This window comes from Dromiciops gliroides, chromosome 2 (assembly GCF_019393635.1).
Source record: "Dromiciops gliroides isolate mDroGli1 chromosome 2, mDroGli1.pri, whole genome shotgun sequence".
NCBI lineage: Eukaryota > Metazoa > Chordata > Mammalia > Microbiotheria > Microbiotheriidae > Dromiciops > Dromiciops gliroides.
Window position 1 is genome coordinate 536,249,213 of NC_057862.1, and position 22,603 is coordinate 536,271,815.

Sequence of the window (22,603 nt, forward strand, 5' to 3'; positions counted from 1 at the left end):
CTGACTCTAGGGCGGTTGCTCTATCCACTGGGCCACCTAGCTGCCCCTGGGAGTGCTGTCTTTGTATCCCCAGAACTTAGCATGGTGCCTATTGCATAGTAGGAATTAAATAAATGCTTGTTGGCTAGACTTGCTTTGGGGGAATCTTCTTCCCCTCTTCAGTTCTGGAATCATGATCAGATATACTCTATCATCATTCCTGGAAGGAATACTCACCATTTTTGTAACTTATTCCTGACCTTAGAGCTCCTGCCTAGCTATGTTCCCTTACATGTGTAGTCTCTCCTTATTATAATATAAGTACCTCCTAAGGTCAGGGATTATCTTTTGTTTTAGATTTGTATCCCCAGCTCCTGAAAGAGTATTTGGCACCTGGTAGCATTTTATAAATGCTTTTTCTTTTTTCATGTGTGATTTTTAATGTTTAATTTTCATTTTTTCTCAATTACATGCTAAGACAAATTTTTAACATACATTTTAAAAATTTTGAGTTCCAAATTCTCTCCCTCCCTCCCTGGTCCCAACTTGAGAAGACAAGAAACTTGATAAAGATTATACATGTGTAATCATGCAAAATGTTTTCACATTAACCATGCTGCAAAAGAAAACAGACCAAAACCAGAAGAATAATAAAGAAAGTAAACAATCAGCATTCATACACCATCAGTTCTTTCTCTGGAGGTAGATAGCATTTTTCATCATAAGTCCTTTGGAATTTTCTAAGATCATTGTATTGCTAAGAAACACAGGCAGACCTTGCTACTAAATTATCTGCCAGGTCCATTCACCTAGCTCCCTTGTATCCTACTGTGCCCCAAAGTATCTCCCCTTCCTATACCAAGGAGGAGACCAAACAGGTTAAAATTCAAGGTAAAAGATAGAGTCCTTTTAGTCTTTGTAGATCTTTAATGGATGGCTAGAAGCCTTCCCTAACAAAACAGAAAAAGGGCAGGATGTAACAAAAGCCCTTCTTGGTGAAATAATTCCTAACTTTGGCTTTCCCAAATCACTCCAGCGTGATCATGGTCCTGCCTTCATCTCAGATTACTCAGATGATTAACTGGTACCAAACTCTGTGAGAAAGCAAAGATTGATTGGGTCCTTGCACTCACCTGAATTAGAATGGCTCCCTTGGGGCTCATGCAAATCAAATCCTTCCTAAACTTTTACAGAAAGATTTGGCAGGAACCTCAACACTCAGCCCAGCCAGGGGAGCTAGTGTTTCTGAAAACTTGGGAAAACTGAGGTACAGAACCAACTAGTTCCTTGAAAGGACGGTCCCCATCAAGTCATCCTATCAATACCCACAGTTCTAAAGCTTAAGGGGCTGGACTCAGGTTTCTCTCATTAAACTCTTTGTCCCCTCAGAATCAAACAGATATTCCTGTGAACTGATGGAGGATCTCACAGTTTCTCTTCTGCTGTCAGATAGCCTTCTCCTTAGGCTCCTTGAGCCTATTGTTCTTAGAGTGCCTATTGCCTCTGGGACTGAAGCATCCTACCTAAGAGAAGCAGTAACTGAGGCAGGCCCTTTTGACTGCTGAGTATGTAAGAGACACCCACAGAACAGAAGAAAACTCTTTCAGCCCCTAGCTCATGGCCTTAATGCCTCCAGGCCATATCCTATACCTGTACTTTCTTTTTTTTTTTTTTTTTGGTGAGGGAATTGGGGTTAAGTAACTTGCTCAAAGTCACACAGCTAGTAAATGTTAAGTGTCTGAGGCCAGATTTGAACTCAGGTCCTCCTGAATCCAGGGCTGGTGCTTTATCCACTGTACCACCTAGCTGCCCTCTATACCTGTACTTTCAGTGAAACACCCTATGGCAGGCAGGCCTCAGACCTAGTGTGCTTGTCTCTTCTGAATAGGGGCTAATTTTATTCCAATGTTAAGGTCAACCAAGCAATCTATCCTACAGGATAGAGGTTTATACAATACCTCTGGCATCTTGGGCAGAGACACCTGAGTAAGCTTTTATGTCCATGGTCCTACCCACTTCTTGCCTCAGCCTCTACATCAGTTATGGTCAGTGCACTCTGGGTTTTATAGATCCTAAAGTATCCCTATATCAGAACCCTCTGAGCATTCTCCCTCCTGAGGAAAAAGGGTCTTGGGACAATTTCCTGAGGTGGATAAAACTGCGGCCCTTTCCATTTCTTTGGTGGGGTACCTAGACCATGAATCAATCCTGACTAATCTGACCTTAGCAATTGAAAAGATTTCTAATTAAACTGCTTTAGGCCTTGAGGACCTCCAAGAGTCCCTAGATTCTTTGGCCAATATAGTAATGGACAATAGGATAGCCTTAGACTGTTTACTTGCTGTTGAAGGTGGAGTAATATACTTTGTGCTGTGTGTATATCATTGCAGCCAATTGTTCTCCAGCTCTCCATCCTGGACTTCATGGTTATTTTTATACCTGTAATTTTGATCATTACATGCATCTTGCTGTATGGACTTTGTATCTGTAATACTGTCACTTCTTTAGTCACTTCTAGGATTAAGCTTTCACTGAAGCCACAGTGATGCCCCTGTGACCCTTGGACTGTGCCCATAGGACCTCTCACTCCCTCTCTTCTTAATCAACAGGGACATCTCTACACCCCATTTTTCAGCCTTGAAGAAGCTACAGAAGATGGACCATTGCCTCCTCCCCAGAAATAAGAGCGAGGGAAGTGTGGTGGGACCCCAAGAAATCCAAAAGATTCAAACTCCTTTGGTCAAGGGGAAAACAGATCTCTCCCATCTCAGGAATGCGGTATGGTAGGGCATGGCCCCAATATGCTGATAAGCAATGGTAAAGTCTGCAAGATGATATGCAAGATCTGGATGGATGCTGCATACTCTAATAGATTCCCTATTATCAAAGACAGTTTATTTTGTGTTTCTTCTTGCTTTGTAATACCCTTCCTTCCCTTTTGTCTAGGTTAAAATACAAAAGACCAGTCTTCTCTTACTCCAGCAGGACAGTCACCAAGGTGATCTCTTCCCTGGTCATATATTCCTCTCCTAATAAATCTCTTTTTATTTTACGAGATTTGTGATGACCCTCCAATTCTTTGGGTGAGTTAGCCCCCTAATTCAGGTCACAAGTCCTCCCCAAACAATTCACATTTGATCATTTGTAGCAATATTGCTGCTACAATGTTCTTCTGGTTCTGCTCATTTCACTTTGCATTCATGTAAATTCAGGTTTTTCTGAAAGCATCCTGTTCATCACTTATAGCACAATAGTATTCCATTGCAACCATATACCACAACTTATTCAGTCATTCCTCAATTGATGGGCATCCCCTCAATTTCTAATTTTTTGCCACCACAAAAAGAGCTGCTATAAAAATTTTTTGTACACAGGTGCTTTTCCTTTTTCTTTGGTCTCTTTGGATATAGACCTAGTAATGGTATTGTTGGGGCCAAGGGTATGCACAGTTTTATTGCCCTTTGGTCATGGTTCTAAATTGCTCTCCAGAATGGTTGGATCAGTTCACAACTCCACCAACAGTGCAATAGTGTCCTAATTTTCCCACATCTCCTCTAACATTTGCATTTTCTTTTTCTCTCATATTAGTCAATCTGATAGGTGTGAGTTGTAATTTCCCCATTTTTTTCTTCTACCTCTCTTATTTGATTTTTTTTTTTGTGAGGCAATTAGGGTTAAGTGACTTGCCCATGGTCACACAGCTAGTAAGTGTTAAGTGTCTGAGGCCGGATTTGAACTCAGGTACTCCTGACTCCAAGGCCAGTGCTCTATCCACTGCGCCACCTAGCTGCCCCTCTTATTTGATTTTTAAAATCCTTCTGAGCTCTTTCAAGACTTTTTGGTCTTGAGACCAATTCATCTTCCCCCTTGAGGCTTCACATGTAGACATTTTGACAGTATTGTCCTCATCTGAATTTGTGTTTTGGTCTTATCCTGTCACCATAGAAGCTTTCAGTGATAAGGGTCCTTTTCTGTTTCTTACTCATATTTTAGCCTTTTTCTTTTTCTTTTTTTTTTTTTTTTTTGCGGGGCAATGGGGGTTAAGTGACTTGCCCAGGGTCACACAGCTAGTAAGTGTCAAGTGTCTGAGGCGGGATTTGAACTCAGGTACTCCTAAATCCAGGGCTGGTGCTCTATCCACTGCACCACCTAGCTGCCCCTAGCCTATTTTATTTTTATTTTTATTTTTTAGTGAGGCAATTGGGGTTAAGTGACTTGCCCAGGGTCACACAGCTAGTACGTGTTAAGTGTCTGAGGTTGGATTTGAACTCAGGTACTCCTGACTCCAGGGCCAGTGCTCTATCCACTGTGCCACCTAGCTGCCTCCTATTTTTTGACTTTTAAAGTTGAGGCCTGCTCCTGGGGCAACAGTGCCACTGTTGCAAGCTTTTTGCACTGGGGGATAGGGGCCTAGTCCCTGACTTTCTACTCCAAGGTTTCTGGGGCTTGTGGATTCTTCACTGCTCTGGGCTTGCTCCCTGTGCTGGGGTGGCTTGGCCTAGTCACACCTGTCCAGTGTGTGGTTCTCTAGCAGGCAGTTTGCCCTCTCAGCCAGGGTTGGGGGAGTGGCACAACTGTCTTGCTGAGCCACCAGACTGCTGAGCCAGGACGAAGAGGCCTCAGCTGCTGATCTGTGTTGTGGCCAAAAGCTTCCTGCTGACTTGCCCAGACTCCCTCCATGCTGCACTGAGCTGGGTTGTTCTCCCCTTTTGTCCAAGTGAGACATACCTTTCCTGAAGTCTTCTAAATTATCTCAAGTTGGAAGATTGTGTCTCTGTCTTTTTGTAGGTTCTGTAGCTCCAGAATCCGTTTAGAGGCTTGACTTAATGTTGTTATTGAGAGAAACTGGGGAGAGCTCAGGGAACTTCCTGGCTTCTCTCTGCTATCTTGGCTCTGCCCCCTGCATTTTTTTCATATCTATAAATAGCTTTGATTTTTTCTTCTGCAAACTTCCTGTTCATATTTTTTGACCATTTATCACTTGAGGAATGACTTATATTCTTTTTTTTTTTGGTGAGGCAATTGGGGTTAAGTGACTTGCCAAGGGTCACACAGCTGGTAAGTGTCAAATATCTGAGGCCGGATTTGAACTCAGGTACTCCTGACTCCAGGGCCAGTGCTCTATCCACTGAGCCTCCTAGCTGCCCCTATGACTCATATTCTAATAAATTTGACTCAGTTCTCTATATATTTGAGAATGAAACTTGTTATAAATCCCCTCCCCCCAGTTTCCTGCTTCCCTTCTTTTTTTTTTAAATAGGAAGTTTTTATTGATGTCCTCTGTTTTTATTTTATTTTATTTTTGGTGAGGCAATTGGGGTTAAGTGACTTTCCCAGGGTCACATAGCTAGTAAGTGTCAAGTGTCTGAGGCCAGATTTGAACTCAGGTCCTTCTGACTCCAGGGCTGGTGCTCTATCCACTGTGCCACCTAGCTGCCCTTCCTGCTTCCCTTTTAATCTTGGCTACATTGGTTTTGTTTATAAGTGCTTATTCATTCATTCCTTCTTTAATTTGTTAGCTATTAATCACTTGGGGCAATACTCTCAAAAAAGGATTTGGAATTAAAAGTCTGAGAAAGCTGTCACTTGCTACCTGTGTGACCATGGGCAACTGGTTTCCCTTCTCTGGCCCCCCATTTCTTCTTCTTTAAAACCGAAGTGAAGGGACTAGATAATCCTTATGAACCTTTGTAGATGTAATGTTATGTTATTTGAGTGAGGGGCAACCTCTAGAAGATGGTGGAGAAAGAATTTTGTGCATGTGCAAGCATGGTGTGTGTGTGTGTGTGTGTGTGTGTGTGTGTGAGAGAGAGAGAGAGGGAGAGAGAGAGAGAGAGAGAGAGAGAGAGAGAGAGAGAGAGAGAGAGAGAGAGAGAAAGAGAGAGAAGAGGGCACCTGGGGAGAAAGAAGAGTTCAGGGACATATGTACATACGCAAAATGTGACACATCAACTGTGTCACTGTGGACGTCAGTTCAGATCCCCTAAGAGCTTTCCTTTCTTCATCTCTAAATGGGGCTAAAAATAGTTGTACTCTAATACTTCTTGGTAGGGTTGTTATGAGTAAAGTGCTTAGCAAATCTGAAAGCACCATACAAATGTATTATTATTAATATAAATGTGAAGTCCTACGCTTACATTCCAAAAATAAGCTCTGCAGGATGGCTGGGCATGGTTCCTATGGAAACAAGGTCTGGATGTCTTAGTGGACTGCATACGCAATATGAAGGAACAATGTAACATGGCTGTTCTCAGAGCTAAAGATATCCAAGGCTTGATGGATAATACAGAATTGTATTATCAGAGTCTTTGTGGATAGAATGTAAATTTCCTGAGGGAGATAAGGGCAGGAATAAGCATTTATATAGCACCTACTATGTACCAGGCAATGTGCTAAGTGCTTTTTGCAAATATTTCATTGATCCTCATAACAACTCTTCCAGGTAGGTGCTATTATTATCTTCATTTTACAGTTGAGGAAATTGAGGCAAAAGAGACTAAGTGACTTGCCCATGGTCACATAGTTAGGAAGCATCTGAGGTCAGATTTGAACTCTAGTCTTTATGACTCTCTGGGCTTACCCTTTTCATCCATCAAATAAGGATATTGTATTATCATATTACCTCTAAGATGCTTTTTAGCTCTAAATCTAAGACCAAATCAATAAATCAGTCAATTACTTATCTAATATGCAATCACATTATAGTGGAAATTAATCAACATTTATTAAGGGCCTACTATGTACTAGGCACTGTGTTAAGTACTAGAGAAAAAAGAGAAGACAAAAAAGTCTTAATCTCAAGGAACTCACAATCAAATGGGGGAGACAGCAAACAAATATATCAAAACAAGCTAAGTATAGGATAAATAGTAAATAATAAAAGGAAGTCACTAGAATTCAGAGGGGCTGGGTCATAATGTATAAACTTTGTAATATATTGTTTAATCTTTTAGCTAGTATTTTATTTTGGATTTTTGCATCTGTATTCCTTAATAAAATTGGTCCATAATTTTCTTTCTGTTTTTACTCTTCCTGGTTTTATGTGTCAGTATCATATTTGTTTCATAAATGGAGTTTGATAGTGTTATGGGGGAAAAATGGGTACAGGGTTTGGGTTAGGGGTTGGGGTTCTTAGGAATTCCTCTTTAAAGAATTACACCCTCTTGCACACAAAAGCAGTTAGAATAAGATGGTAGTTTATTCATGGGGAAGGGAAGGGAAGGGAAGGGAAGGGAAGGGAAGGGAAGGGAAGGGAAGGGAAGGGAAGGGAAGGGAAGGGAAGGGAAGGGAAGGGAAGGGAAGGGAAGGGAAGGGAAGGGAAGGGAAGGGAAGGGAAGGGAAGGGAAGGGAAGGGAAGGGAAGGGAAGGGAAGGGAAGGGAAGGGAAGGGAAGGGAAGGGAAGGGAAGGGAAGGGAAGGGAAGGGAAGGGAAGGGAAGGGAAGGGAAGGGAAGGGAAGGGAAGGGAAGGGAAGGGAAGGGAAGGGAAGGGAAGGGAAGGGAAGGGAAGGGAAGGGAAGGGAAGGGAAGGGAAGGGAAGGGAAGGGAAGGGAAGGGAAGGGAAGGGAAGGGAAGGGAAGGGAAGGGAAGGGAAGGGAAGGGAAGGGAAGGGAAGGGAAGGGAAGGGAAGGGAAGGGAAGGGAAGGGAAGGGAAGGGAAGGGAAGGGAAGGGAAGGGAAGGGAAGGGAAGGGAAGGGAAGGGAAGGGAAGGGAAGGGAAGGGAAGGGAAGGGAAGGGAAGGGAAGGGAAGGGAAGGGAAGGGAAGGGAAGGGAAGGGAAGGGAAGGGAAGGGAAGGGAAGGGAAGGGAAGGAAGGGAAGGGAAGGGAAGGGAAGGGAAGGGAAGGGAAGGGAAGGGAAGGGAAGGGAAGGGAAGGGAAGGGAAGGGAAGGGAAGGGAAGGGAAGGGAAGGGAAGGGAAGGGAAGGGAAGGGAAGGGAAGGGAAGGGAAGGGAAGGGAAGGGAAGGGAAGGGAAGGGAAGGGAAGGGAAGGGAAGGGAAGGGAAGGGAAGGGAAGGGAAGGGAAGGGAAGGGAAACCAAGAGAAATCCTTGGACTTCTCTTGGGGAGAAAGGCACAAAGCACCTGGCTCTGAGGTACCAATCTCCTTGAGCAGGAGACCCGCAGGTACTTTTATAGGGGACTGATGGAGGTGTGACCATCTGCCTGTGGAAAGTTCCTTTAGTGAAGGAGGACCATCCCCCACTGGTAGTGACTAGAGGAATTGGGTGAGGGGTGGCTACAGATCTCTCAAGCCATCTCTCTCTTCAGGACACAAAGGCCGCAGCCACACCCAAAGTTATCTCCCCAGGGGTAAGGGAGATCAGAATTAAGGGCGGAGGTCCCGAAGCTAGCTCAGTCCGATTTGGTTCAGCTCATCTCTCTAGGCGTATCAGTCCTCTGGTTTAGTTTCTCAAGGAGAAGATTCCTTGGTGTGCCCCAGAGAACTTCTGGGGTGCTCTGCACCCTCAACAATAGGATCCCTTCTTTGCCTATAATTCAAAATAATTTATTTAATACTGGATTAGTTGATCTTTAAATGTTTGATAGAATTCACTTGTAAATCCATCTGGTCCTGCTGCTACCCCTGCCTATTTTTGCATCACCTAAAGCATAATAAATTCTACTTTGACACTTCATTTTAACTGTGTATATCTCTCATTCCTAAATGTGTTTCTTGCAAACAACATGTAGTTAGATTCTGATTTATCATCCATTCTGCTGTTTTCATTTTATGAGTGAGTTCATCCTATTCACATTCAAAATTATAATTACTACTAGTAAATTTCCTTCCATATTATTTTTACTCACTATTGTTCTTCTTTGCCTCTTTTTAAACCTATCCAGATTACTTTATCTTCTCCCTTTACCCCCAATTCCTTATTCTACCCATCCCTCTAAGAGTCCCTCCCTTATCCTCTCCACCCAACCTCCTAAATCTTAATCTACACACCCTTTTTTTTTTTTTGGGGAGGCAATTGGGATTAAGTGACTTGCCTAGGGTCACACAGCTAGTAAGTGTTAAGTGTCTGAGGCCGGAATTGAACTCAGGTCCTCCTGAATCCTGCTCTATCCACCGTGCCACCTAGCTGCCCTACACACCCTTCTAAAACTCCCTCCCTGACTCATTCCCCAGTTCTCTCACCCCTCTAGAAGTCGAGAAGACTTCTACACTCCTCCAGATGTACACGCTGTTTCCTCTTCAAACTTGATTCAATAAGAGTAAGGTTCCAACATTACCAGACCTTCACCCCCACCCACTTCTTCTGTATCAATTCTTCCTTTTACACCCCATTTTAATAGTCTTCCTATGGAAGATGGTATTTTAGCTGGGGCTTAAAGGAAACCAGGAAAGATAGTAGGTAGAAATGAGGAGGGAGAGTGTTGTAGGCATGAGGGACAGCCAGAAAAAATGCCCAGAGCTGATCTGAAAATTGGGAGAGGACTAGATTATGAAGCACTTTGAATGCCAAACACAGGATTTTATATTTGATCCTGGAAGTGACAAGTAGCCATTGGAGTATATTGAGTAGGGGGTGACATGATCAGACCTGAACTTTAGGAAAATCATTTTAGTGGCTGAATGCAGAATGGATTGGAGTGGGGAAAGATTTGAGGTCTGCAGACCCACCAATAGGTTATTCTTCTCCCCTTGGAAGAACATTTTATTTTTTTAATTCTTTAAAAAAAAGATTTAAAAATAGCATTTTATTTTTTCCATTTGCATGTAAAGGTAGTTTTCAATATTCATTATTGTAAGATTTTGAGTTTCAAAATTTTCTCCCTTCCTCTCTTCTCTCCCCCCTTCCCAAGACAGTAAGCAATCTGATATAGGTTATACAGTACAATCATGTTATACATATTTTCACATTAGTCATGTTGTGAAAGAAGAATTAGATCACAAGGGAAAAACCACAAAAAATAAGAAACAAACAAAAAAGTGAAAATAGTATGCTTTGATCTGCATTCGAACCCCATAGTTCTTTTTTCTGGATGTGGAGAGCATTTTCCATCATGAGTCTTTTGGAATTTTCTTGGATCATTGTATTGCTGAGAAGAGCTGAGTCTATTACAGCTGATCATCACACAATGTTGCTGTTACTATGTACAATGTTCTGATTCTGCTCACTTCACTCAGCATCAGTTCATGTAAATCTTTCCAGATTTTGTTTTTTTTAAATCCACCTGCTCATCATTTCTTATAGCACAATAGTATTCCATTATATTCATATACCACAACTTGTTCATCCATTCCCCAATTTATGAGCATCCCCTCAATTTCCAATTCTTTGCCACCATGAAAAGAGTAGCTATATTTTTGTACATGTAGGTCCTTTTTTTTTTCCTGTTCCTTCTCCACTCCTTTTTTTTTTTTTTTTTTTTGGTGGGGCAATGGGGGTTAAGTGACTTGCCCAGGGTCACAGAGCTAGTAAGTGTCAAGTGTCTGAGGCTGGATTTGAACTCAGGTCCTCCTCAATCCAGGGTGGATACTTTATCCACTGTGCCACCTAGCTGCTACCCCCACTCCTTTTTTTTAAATCATAAAAGTATTTTATTATTTTCCAGTTACATGTAGAGATAGTTTTCAACATTTGTTTTTATAAGATTTCTAGTTCCAAATTTTTCTCCCTCCCTCCTTTCCCTCCCCCCTCTCCAAGACAGCAAGCAATCTGATATAGGTTTCATATTATGATCACATTAAACATGTTTCTGCATCAGTCATGTTGTGAAAGAAGAATCAGAACAAAAGGGAAAAACCTCAAAAAACAAATGTAGAAACAGTATGGTTCAATCTGCATTCAGACATTAGGTCCTTTTTCCTTTTTTATCATCTCTTTCCACCAATAAGTTATTGGAATAGTCCAGGTGAGGTGATGAAGACCTGTATCAGAGTGGGACAGTATCAGAGGAGAGAAGGGAGTATATATTTTTTTAAATTTATTTTTTTTAAGGGCAATGGGGGTTAAGTGACTTGCCCAGGGTCACACAGCTAGTTAAGTGTCAAGTGTCTGAGGCTGGATTTGAACTCAGGTCCTCCTGAATTCAAGGCCAGTGCTTTATCCACTGCACCACCTAGCTGCCCCGAGAAGGGAGTATATTCAAGAAATATTGCAAAGGTAAAATTGTCTTTGGCAGCAAATAACATATGGGGATTGAGAGAGAGTAAAGTGACCAGGATGACTCCTAAGTTGGGAGATTTTCAGACTGGGAGGATGGTGTTACTCTCAACAGGAGAAGAGGAGGGTTTAGGGGAAAAGATAATAAGTTCCATTTTGGACACATGTTTAAGATGTCTCCTGGACATAACAGTTTGAGATGTCTGAGAGGCAACTGAAGATGCAATATTGCAGGTGGGCAGAGGTTGGGACAGGATAGCTAGATCTGAGAATCATTAACACAGAACTGGTGATTAAATCCATAGGAACATGATGAGATCATCAAACACAGTATAAAGGGAGAAGAGGACCTAGAACAGAATATTGAGGGACACCTGTCATTAGAGGGCATGATCTGTAGGAGGATCCAGCATAGGAGACACAGGAATGGTCTGATAAGTAGAAGGAGACCCAAGAGAAAGTGGTGTCTCAAAAACTTAGAGAGAAGAGAGTTATCTAGGAAGAGCAAGTGATCAACAGTGTCAAAGGCTGTAGAGAGGCCCAGAGGAAGGAGAACTGAGAAAGGGCCATTGGGTTTGTCAACTAAGAGATCACTGATCCTAGCTCACAGTTTTCTTCCTCAAAATCCTCAAAATTTCCTAGAACAACATTTCTCTTTTGCTTTCCACAACTCCTATTTGTATTCTGCTTATCTAAATATATACACCTGTTTTACCAACAACCATCATTCCTACTTACCAGAAAGAAAGCTATTTGGGGACTCAACTATGTCATTGTTGTGTCCCTAGCATTTTGAATTGAAAAATAAGATAGCTTACATTTGTATATTTGCTTAAGTTTCCCAAGGTACTTTAACATATATTATAGTCCATTAGATTTGGAGCTCCTTGAGGTCAGGGACTAGTTTTTGCCTTTTTGTAGCTCCAAGCATTTAGCAGTGCTAAATACACACACACACACACACACACACACACACACACAGAGTATACATATAGTAGGTACTTAATAACTGCTTATTGACTGCCATTCCAATGAGCTATTTAGTTGTTATTGTAATGTGGTGTTAAGACCTGGAATTAGGAAGTCGAGTTCTGCATGGACTTGGACTTTTTTTTTTTTAGCTATGTGACCCTGGGTAACTCACAACCTCTGCTTGTCTAAGTTTGTTCATCTGTCAAATGGGGCTAATAATAGTATCTTCTTTCCAGGGTTGTTGAGAGGATATAGGAGATGACATTTGTAAAGTGCTTTATAAATATTAGTTATTACTACTGATTGTCCGACCATCTCTGAAGCATTGTGTTCAAGTCCATTACATCTTTTTTTTTTTTTACTAGTTTATTTATTTATTATTATTATTTTTTGCAGGGCAATGGGGGTTAAGTGACTTGCCCAGGGTCACACAGCTAGTAAGTGTCAAGTGTCTGAGGCCGGATTTGAACTCAGGTACTCCTGAATCCAGGGCTGGTGCTTTATCCACTGCGCCACCTAGCCGCCCCCAAGTCCATTACATCTTAGAAAGGACACTGACAAGATGAAGGGACTAGGGATCATCTGAGATCTACTCAAGGAATTGATGATGTTTAGCCTGGAGGAGAGGAGATTTGGGAGGTACAGAAGAGCTGCCTTCCATTATTCGGAGAGTTGTCGTTTGGAAGAGGGAGTAAATTTCTTCCTGGACCTCAGAGGGCAAAAAGTAGTTCTAAGAGAGGAAGATTTTGGCTCCTCCTAAGGAAAAACAGCTTAAGCATTGAAAGTGATGGGTTCCCCCTCATTGGAGTCTGTCGAGTGAAAGCTAGACGACTGTATGTTGGAAAGGGAAACCTGGGTCAGGTACGGCTTGAGCCGGATCTCCTCTGCTCCCTCCCATCTCTGAGATTTTGTGATTCTAAATGGTACTTTGTTGTTGTTCAGTCACGCCTGACTCCTATTGTGTTTTCCTGGCCAAGATCCTAGAGTGGTTTGCCCTTTCCTTCTCCAGCTCATTTTCCAGGTGAGGAAACTGAGACAAGTGACTTGTCCAGGGTCACACAGCTAGTACATGTCTGAGGCTGGATTAGAATTCAGGAATATGTCTGGTACTCACTCTGTCCACTGAGCCATCTAGCTGCTCCGCCCCCGTGTATCTATAGAATTTATGTATGGTACACACATATACATTATCTAAACGTATACATGCACGCGTGTATGGAGCATTTACAGCACACACACACACACACACACACACACACGCCAATATACAAGTACACGTACATGCAGATACACATACGCGCACACACATTCCCTTAGATTGTAATCTCCTTGAGGGCAGGCCCACTTTGCGGCGCCTAGCACGGGTTCGCTGGCTTGCCTGCGCTTAGGCCGCCGGGCCTCTCTCCCTCGCTCCGCCCCCGCCCTCCCCGCTCCCAGAGCGGCGGGTGACTCATGGCGGAGGCGGCTACGACGACAGCAGCCCAGCGCGGGGAGGCGGGGGAGGAGACGGCGGCGGCTGCTGGGCCGGGGGGAGACGAGCGGGGCGGGCTCCGCGGCAGAGGCGGCGGCGGCTTCAGAGGAGAGCAGACGTGCGTCGATCGCGCTCCGAGAGCAGGAGCCGGAGCCGGAGCCGGAGCCGGAGCCAAAGTCAGAGCGGGCCCAGGAGGAAGGCAAGGCGGCAGGGCAGCGGCGTGTCGGGAGCCCCGGGCAGCGGCTGCGGACGACGACATGGGCGGTGGGCTGTGGGGCGCGCGCAGGGCGCTGGCCGCCGCGCTCCTGGTCGCCTCGGTGCTGAGCGCCGCGCTGCTGGCTCGCGGGGAGCTCCCGGGCCCCGACACGCAGGAGCAGGACCGGCAGCAACAGCTGCAGGAGCAGCAGCCTCGGGGTGAGTGAGTGACCGCCGCCAGCACCCCATGCATGCGTGCACACATATCTGCTGCGCACACAGGACCCACAGTTCCCACGAAACATTCACCGCCCCCCCCCGCACACATACAACATGTCCCAGGGGTCCTAGACAACACACACATCCGCAGCCCCGCGCCAGCCACATGCGTGGGTGTACACAGCTCACACGCAAGATTACCCCCCTCCCCCACGACATGCCCCATGTCTTCCAGAAAACACACATCCACAGCCCCATACCACATGTGTGTGTACACACAGCTCACATGTAATATTTACAGCTACCCACCACGTCTCCCAGACAACCCCCCCACCCCCCACCCCCGCAGTCCCATCTATGGGTCCACACAACTCACATGTAATATCCACACACCAGACTACATACACTCATCCACAGCCACATGTGTATGTCCACACAACTCACACGCAACACGGAAACATGCCCCTCGACAACACATACTCGATACATTCACATCTTAAGTCATGATTGCACGAATGGCTTCACACACAATGCACAGCTCACATATCATACCCCACGCCTCCCTAATGACACACATACTCAACACAAACATCTGCAGTCATGAACTCAAGCTCACACATGACATTCACACACAAAAACACACAACTTTTCCCTGACACACAATAACATATTCATCTTAAAAAAACCAACGCCATTCATTTAAAAATTTTCAGTTCCGATTTTTCCCAGCCTTCCAGCCCCTCCCCCACCCTTCATGATGCCCGTTATCCATGTGAACACATGACAAGTGTTCCCTCTTTAGCTACAACATACATACATCTGAAATCATACGCCATCCACCACAAGCATGTATGTTCACATAGATTAGAGCTTGCAGCATTTAGACACATGAACAGCAAACACGCACTGCCTCTGCTCCCCAACTACACATCTGCAGTCATACACTAGCCGCATGCACACCTGCGCAGACGTGCAGCCAACACAGAACCTTCAGACACACAGAACACACACATGCACACACACATTCTCTCCCTCTTCCTTTCTCTCTCTTTCCCTCCCTTCTCTTGTTCCTCCCTGGGTGTTTCTCTGCCTTTCCTGGCTTTTTCCTCTTTTTTTCCAGGCTGGACTCCCTGACTCTCTCCCTCCCCATCCCCAGTTCTCTTAAGGGGTTTGGATTTTGCTCTTGCTTTGCTCTCACCCCCATTCCACCCCACCCTATCCGTGTTTCAAGCCTTGGTGAAAAGCCAGATACTCCCTTCCCTGGAGAAAAAGCATCATCACATTTGAAATCCTAATAAATAACATAACCTCCACCCCCTCAAAAAAAAACAAAACAAAAGGAAAAAACAAACACCCCCCCCCACAAACCTCACCCCTAAAACAAAAAAACCTCCCCTCCTATATTAAAGAACAAAACAAAACAAAAACCAAATCCCTGCCTTTAGCTCTCTTCTTCCAATATTGGCTGTGCACTTGCCTCCCCATCAGCCTTGTGGATGTAAAAAAAAATAATACTGGTAAGGTATTGTAGATTCTCTCCCTCCTATTCCCCGCCATCCCATCCTCTTCAGGGCTTTTATTATTGCACAATTGACAATACTAGCCAACATCTGCACTATTACCCTTATTATGTCTTTTGTTTGTGAAATAAGTGCGATTGGCCCACTGAGGTTAAAAAGGGATAAATGCTTGGTTAATACATTATATCTTAAAATTCAGAATCTGAATTGTCCAGGCTTTTTCTACATTATCCCCCAGATACCTAATTGCCTTAATGTTGGGAGGAATTAGAAGGGAACATTGCTTCCTCCTCCTGGCATCCTGTCTGCCCCCAGGGGAAATCAATTGTTCCTTGCCCACCTTGTACCTCCACCCACCATCAGGATGGAGTGATGGTGACGCAGTAGAAAGGAGCTGGGAGATGAGAAGCTTTAGGAGTCAGATAACCCAGAGCAGACAAAAGCAACAGGATTTCTGGGTGTTGAAAATGTAGTGTGATGTTGATCATCTTATATTGACGGGAGAATTTGGAGTCTATAGATAGATGTGTATTGAATCCTGTATTTTAGAAAAGATGAAGTGAAATGGAGAAATGGGGAAGGAGAAGGGGAGGAGATTACTTAAACATCCTGGGTTTTTGGTGCCTAATAGGAGTTCCATCTTCATCTTAGCTTCCATTTATATAGTACTTAGTACTGTGGTAAGCACTTTACAATTAGTATTTGACCCTCACAGCCACCTGGCACCACCATCATCATCACCCCCCCCTCCCGTGTTACAGGTGAGGTAACTGAGTCAAATAGTGGTTAAGCTACTTGCCTAGGGTCACATAGCTAGTAAAAATCTAAGGTTGGATTTGAACCTCAGGTCTTCTTGATTCCAGGCCCAGCTCTTTGTCCACTGTACCACCTCTAGAGATTTGGTTTTATTCAGTATTAGGGGGGGATAGGGATTTCAATGGTATATATAATCACCCTTGGGTGAAGAAACTCCTTCCACCAATTCAGCGTGGCACCTTCTCTTCAACTTAATAGTGTTACAGTTCTTAGAGCAATGAAAATTTAAGCAACTTGCTGAGGGTCACATAGCCAGTATGTATGAGAGATGGAATTTAAACCCAGATTGTCCTGGTTCATCAGACCACACTGCTTTTCGTTATTATGAAGAATAACTAATTACCATTGGTGGTGATTTTGCAATCTATATGATATTCATTCAATCCCAGAATTCCTTATGAATGCTAAATGATAATATTGAATAGTGGTGGAGAGCCACCTTCTTGTCTTGGAATAAAAGACAACAACAGTGAATATTGGGTACTGTTACCTTTCATTCTTCTTGAGCCACTGCCACCCCAAACTATAGACTTGAGTTTTTAATTTCTTGCTTAGAAAACCATCCAATTCATCAAACAACAGAGTAAAAAGTGTTTGAAACAATTAGTCTGGACCTTTGAGGTCATAATTTGATCAATCAACAATTACTAAGTACTCACTAGGTTCTAAGTACTATGCTAAGCCTTGGAGATAGACAAAAATAATACCTGCTCTCAAGGGGCTTACATTTTAATGAGAAAGATAAAACATACATAAATAGTTCCATACTAGATAAATTAACCCTAACCCTAACCCCAGCCCTAGCCCCAGCCCCAGTTCCACCCTCACCCCCAACCAGACTTGCTTGCTCTTCATGGGAAGAAGGTTTGGAACCCAGATCTTTCTGTTTCCTAGGCCATCCTTCTGTCTGCTAAACATACTGCTACCTCTCATCTTGTACAAAATAAGCATTTAATAATTGTTGAATTGAATGAATGAATTTTGAGGCCCACGGGATCACTTGGTATCACTAGCTCCATCAGGACTCACTTACATGGTCTTATAGTACAAATTTTCAATTCCAGATTCTGGTTAAGACCAAGACCATCATTTTTATTTGTTTATTACAATTTACTTATCATTTTATAATTTTATTTGAATAGGGGAAGTCATTGGCACTAGGTAGGAAAAAAAAGGATGTACTATTAAGATATCTTTACCTGCCCACCCCTCAGTGTGGGCACTAATGAATGGGGAAATAACACACTGGGTAGGTAGGGCCTGCATAATACATAAGTTATGTAATTGATAGTTTATTGTATGCTCTTGTTATGGACAGAAAGTAGACCCAAAGTCAAGGATGGATGAATGAATCAATGAGTGAATAATCATTTAGTAAGAGCTTATAATGTGTTAATTTTTTTTTTTGTTTTGTTTTGTTTTTTTGGTGAGGCAATTGGGGTTAAGTGACTTGCCCAGGGTCACACAGTTAGTAAGTGTCAAGTGTCTGAGGCCGGATTTGAACTCGGGTCCTCCTGACTCCAGGGCCAGTGCTCTATCCACTGTGCCACCTAGCTGCCCTGTTAACACTTTTTTATGTGTTATCTTCCTCTATTAGAATGTCAGCCTCTTGAAGGCAGCTTCTATTTGCATCTCTTTGTATTCCCTGTGCCTGGCATATAGTGGGGCTTAGTAATATACTTGTTGATTGGACAGTTTGTTAAGCACTTGATACTCCAGTCTTTCAAAGAGCTTGGATTGTAATTGGGGGAAATCACACTGGGGTTGGCAGGGAAGGGTGTTTTGGTCTGGGAGGTTAATTGGATGGCCAGAAGTTGACTGAGGGGGATGTATGGCTGAATGAAATGTGAAACCTGGTCTGGGGCCATCCTGATATATAGCAGCCCAGGGCAGGAATTCCAAAGATGAATGAACTAAGTTTCTCAGGCATAATCTCTGGAAGCAATAATGATAACAATAGCAAACATTTTTACTGCTCTTTAAGGTCTGCTAAGAACTTTTCCGTTTTTTGCTTTGTTTTGTTTGTTTTTTGGTGGGGCATTGGGGGTTAAGTGACTTGACCAGGATCACACAGCTAGTAAGTGTCAAGTGTCTGGGGCTGGATTTGAACTCAGGTCCTCCTGAATCCAAGGCCAGTGCTTTATCCACTGCGCCACCTAGCTGTCCCCCTGCTAAGAGCTTTTCATGTGTTGTTATCATTGACTCTGAACTCCACTACCTGCCTTACAAGGGGACAACTCATTCAGCCTGCAAAATGGGCATAATTGTAGTAACTAGTTCATAGGATTGTTATGGGAATCAAATGAGGTTAAGAAATGTAGATTACTTTTTAGCAGTCTGCCTTATAATATTATATAAATGTCAGCAATTACTGCTTTATTACCAAGAAAATAGACTCAGAGACAAAGGCAGAGGTAGCAAATTTTTCCTTAGACTATGTGATAGACAGCCAAGTGACACAGTGGACAGAGCTCTGGTCCAGAGTCAGGAAGACTTGAGTTAAAATTTGCATTTGGATACTTACTAGCGGTGTGACCCTGGGCAAGTCACTTTACCCTGTTTTTCTTAGTTTCCTCATCTGTAAAATGAACTGGAGAAGAAAATGGCAAACTACTCCAGTATTTTTTGCTAAGGAAACCTCAAATGGGGTCACAAAGAGTCGTACAGGACTGAAATGTCTGAACAACTTAGTAGCTATGTGGCTCTGGGCAAGACACCCTCTGCCTCAGTTTCCTCAATTGTAAAGTGGGGATGATAACAGATAATGGCTGTCTCAGGGTAGTTTTGAGCACCAAATGAGATAGTATTTATAAATTGCCTGCCACAAAATAAATGCTTAATAAAGCATTGTTTCCTTGTTACTAGGGTATATCCTAGGGTATCAGAGTAATAGCTATAGAATTTTGCCTATTTTTTTTGGATAACATTTAATTAATTTAATTTCTAAATATGTTTTTTAAAAATCAACTTAACTTTACACAATGACCAAAAAAAGACCTCTTCTTCAGAATCTTTCATAATTTAAAAATAGTTTTTTGTTTTTTGTTTTTTGTTTTTTTAGTGAGGCAATTGAGGTTAAGTGACTTGCTCAGGGTCACACAGCCAGTAAGTGTTAAGTGTCTGAGGCCAGATTTGAACTTAGGTACTCCTGACTCCAGGACCAGTGCTCTATCCACTGCGCCACCTAGCTGCCCCTAAAAATAGTTTTAAACAAACAACAATAACAATTAGTTACTTCTTTATATCCTCCTTCCTGTCACTTTGGTGGGCCACTCACATAAGTATGTAATTATAGTTTTATGTAGTCATATATCTTGCTAGCGCTGTTTTAGCTTTCTGTATTTCTATATATTTATAAAATTTATAATTTTTAATGGGTATGTAATGATACATTACATTTTGTTTAACTAGACCCTAGCAATTGGATTAAAGTTGTTTAGTTTGTCACTATTAATTATAATGGAGGCATGAATATCTTTCTTTAAAAAAAAAAATTTTTTTTTGGTGGGGCAATGGGGGTTAAGTGACTTGCCCAAGGTCACACAGCTAGTAAGTGTCAAATGTCTGAGGCCGGATTTGAACTCAGGTACTCCTGAATCCAGGGCCGGTGCTTTATCCACTGTGCCACCTAGCCGCCCCTATGAATATCTTTCTACAGTTAGTGGATTTTTTTCTCTTTTTAATTATGTTCTTGGGGTATATTTTCACTAGTGACTTTATTGGGACAAAGTACATCATCAGTGTTTTAACTTTATTTATGAAATGCCAGATAAGTCAGATTCATAAGTCTTGGATGTGATTAAGTGATGGTGGCCTAAGGCTGGGTCTTTTTTTTTTTTTTTTTTTTGGCTGGGCAGTGAGGGTTAAATGACTAGTCCAGGGTCACACAGCTAGTAAGTGTCAAGTGTCTGAAGCCAGATTTGATCTCAGGTCCTCCTGAATCCAGGGCCAGTGCTCTACCCACTGCGCCACCTACCTGCCCCAAGTTGGGTCTTTTCAACCATAGCTTTCAGTGATAACAGAAAAGATTTTCAGGGTAAGGGATAAGTAGTGAATAGAAAGGTATGTATATCTGTATACACACTTATACATAAATATGAATATATAATATGAAGGCTAAGTGGTAAATGTAAAGATATATACATATATGTATGTATCTGTACATAAGAGTGTGTTTGTGTGTGTGTGTGTGTGTGTGTGTGTGTTTTGATGGATTGGCCACAACACTAGATAAGAAAGGGTCAAAGTTAAGAAGGGATAGTTACGTAACCTGCCTTTCAGGGTTGTTGTGATGAAAATATTGTTTAACTATGAACAGTTAGAAGTGTTATTATTATCCCCACTTTACAGGTGAGTAAACTCAGACTCAGAATTTAAGTGAGTTGCCCAAGGTCACACCACTAAAAGTAATAGCTAACATTTATCTGGCACTTTAAGGTTTGGAAAGCTCTTCTTTTGGCATATGATAATATCCCATTTGATCTTCAAGGTTGTTGCTATTACCACTTTTTTTTTTTTTTTTGGTGAGGCAGTTGAGGTTAAGTGACTTCCCTAGGGTCACACAGCTTGTAAGTGTCAAGTGTCTGATGCAGGATTTGAACTCAGGTCCTCTTGAATCCAGGGCTGATGTATTATCACTTTTACAGATGAGTAAACTGAGGCTCAGAGATGAATGGTCTGCTTAGGCATTACACACACACACACACACATATACACACATTATATACATATGCACACATGTATATACACACACACACACACACGTGTTTAGGCATATATAGCTAGGCATTGTTTAAGGTTGGATTCAAATCCAGGTCTTTCTGACTCCCAAGTCTGGTGCTCTATTCACCATGCTGCTTGCCTAATAAGTATCAAAGTCAGGATTTGAACCCCAACTCTCATGACAAAGACCAATGAGCTTTCCTCTATGCCATGTTGCCTTACTGTTGCTTTCTATCACCATTGGACCATTTAAACACTACTCATCATATTATTTTATTTTAATATTTTAATCATCCTCCTTTTGACTTATTCCTTAGGAGGGAGGGGGGAGGGTTTGTGTGATTCATAGAATCAGCAATTTAGAACTAAAAGGGTTCTTACAGATCATCCAATACAACCCCCTCATTTTACATATGAGGAAACTGAGGCTCAGAGAGGTTAAGAGATGCCACATAGTATGTAGCAGAGCCACAGGGCCCTTTGATTACCTAGCCAAAGCTCTTTCCATTGCCTCTGTTTAGTAAAATATAAGCTCTTGGTGGGGATAGAAGTGGAGGAATGTTGATAAGATGATTACTTCTTCAACAAATGTGAATCTACACCACAGGGGAAAGGAAAGCAAGAAGTAGAATTTTCAGTAGGGCCAAGTATCTTCTTGGAGAGCTCCTTGAGAATTAATGAGAGCAAGGGGGCAGCTAGGTGGCACAGTGGATAAAGCACTGGCCCTGGATTCAGAAGGATCTAAATTCAAATCCAGCCTCAGACACTTGACACTTACTAACTGTGTGACCCTTGGCAAGTCACTTAACCCTCCTTGCCTCGCAAAACAAAACAAAAACAAAACAGTAACAACAACGAAAAAGAATGAATGAGTCACATTCTGGTAATTCAGTAGTAGTTTCATGAAATTCAGAGATCCACAAACCATCTCTAGGCATTCCTTCAAAGAAAGTTGCTACCCCCCCAAATTTGTTAAATTTGTATATTCTCTAAATTTCTAGATACCATCCCAACAATTCTCTGGAGTTTCAGGTTTTTAGAAGTGTAATACAGTTCAGGATCTTTAACTGAGGACTTGGCTTTCAGAAAAGCAAGTATAGATGGATAGCTGAACGGTTTCCTAGAGCATGTTAATAAACAGCTAGATTTAAGCATTTTGAAAAAGAAATGGGTGATCATCAAGAGCCATCTTGGCTTCATCAGGACCAAGACATGTTAGAATAAACTCATTTACTATAGTGATGGAGTAACTTAGGGACTGGCCTAACTAGATTTCAGCAGAGCACTTAACAGAAGACTCCCATGCTATTCTTGTGGGTGAGATAAAGAAATGTAGACTAAACGTACGTTTAGAATTGGTTAAATGACTGGACCTAAAGAATAGTCATTAATGGATAGATTATGCCAACTTTTGGGAAGGCCTCTAGTGGAGTGACCCAGAGATCTGTCTTTCGTCCTGTGTTGTTAAACATTTTTATCAGTGACTTGGATGAAAGCATAGTAGGCATTCTTTTTTTTAAATTTTTAAATTTTTAAATTTTTTAAAATTAATAAAGTATTTTATTTTTTTCTGTTACATGTAAAGATAGTTCTCAACTT

The 22,603-nt window shown here is 42.4% G+C and overlaps 1 protein-coding gene across 1 annotated transcript in view; it reads left to right on the forward strand.

The window, feature by feature from the left end:
- The first annotated feature begins 13,498 nt into the window (after positions 1-13,498).
- Positions 13,499-22,603, forward strand: part of HGSNAT (heparan-alpha-glucosaminide N-acetyltransferase) — a 51,234-nt gene continuing 42,129 nt past the window's right edge. The window contains exon 1 of the mRNA XM_043983878.1: positions 13,499-13,946. Within this exon, the coding sequence (XP_043839813.1) occupies positions 13,514-13,946 (433 nt within the window). The 5' untranslated portion in view covers positions 13,499-13,513. The remainder of the gene's footprint in view (positions 13,947-22,603) is intronic.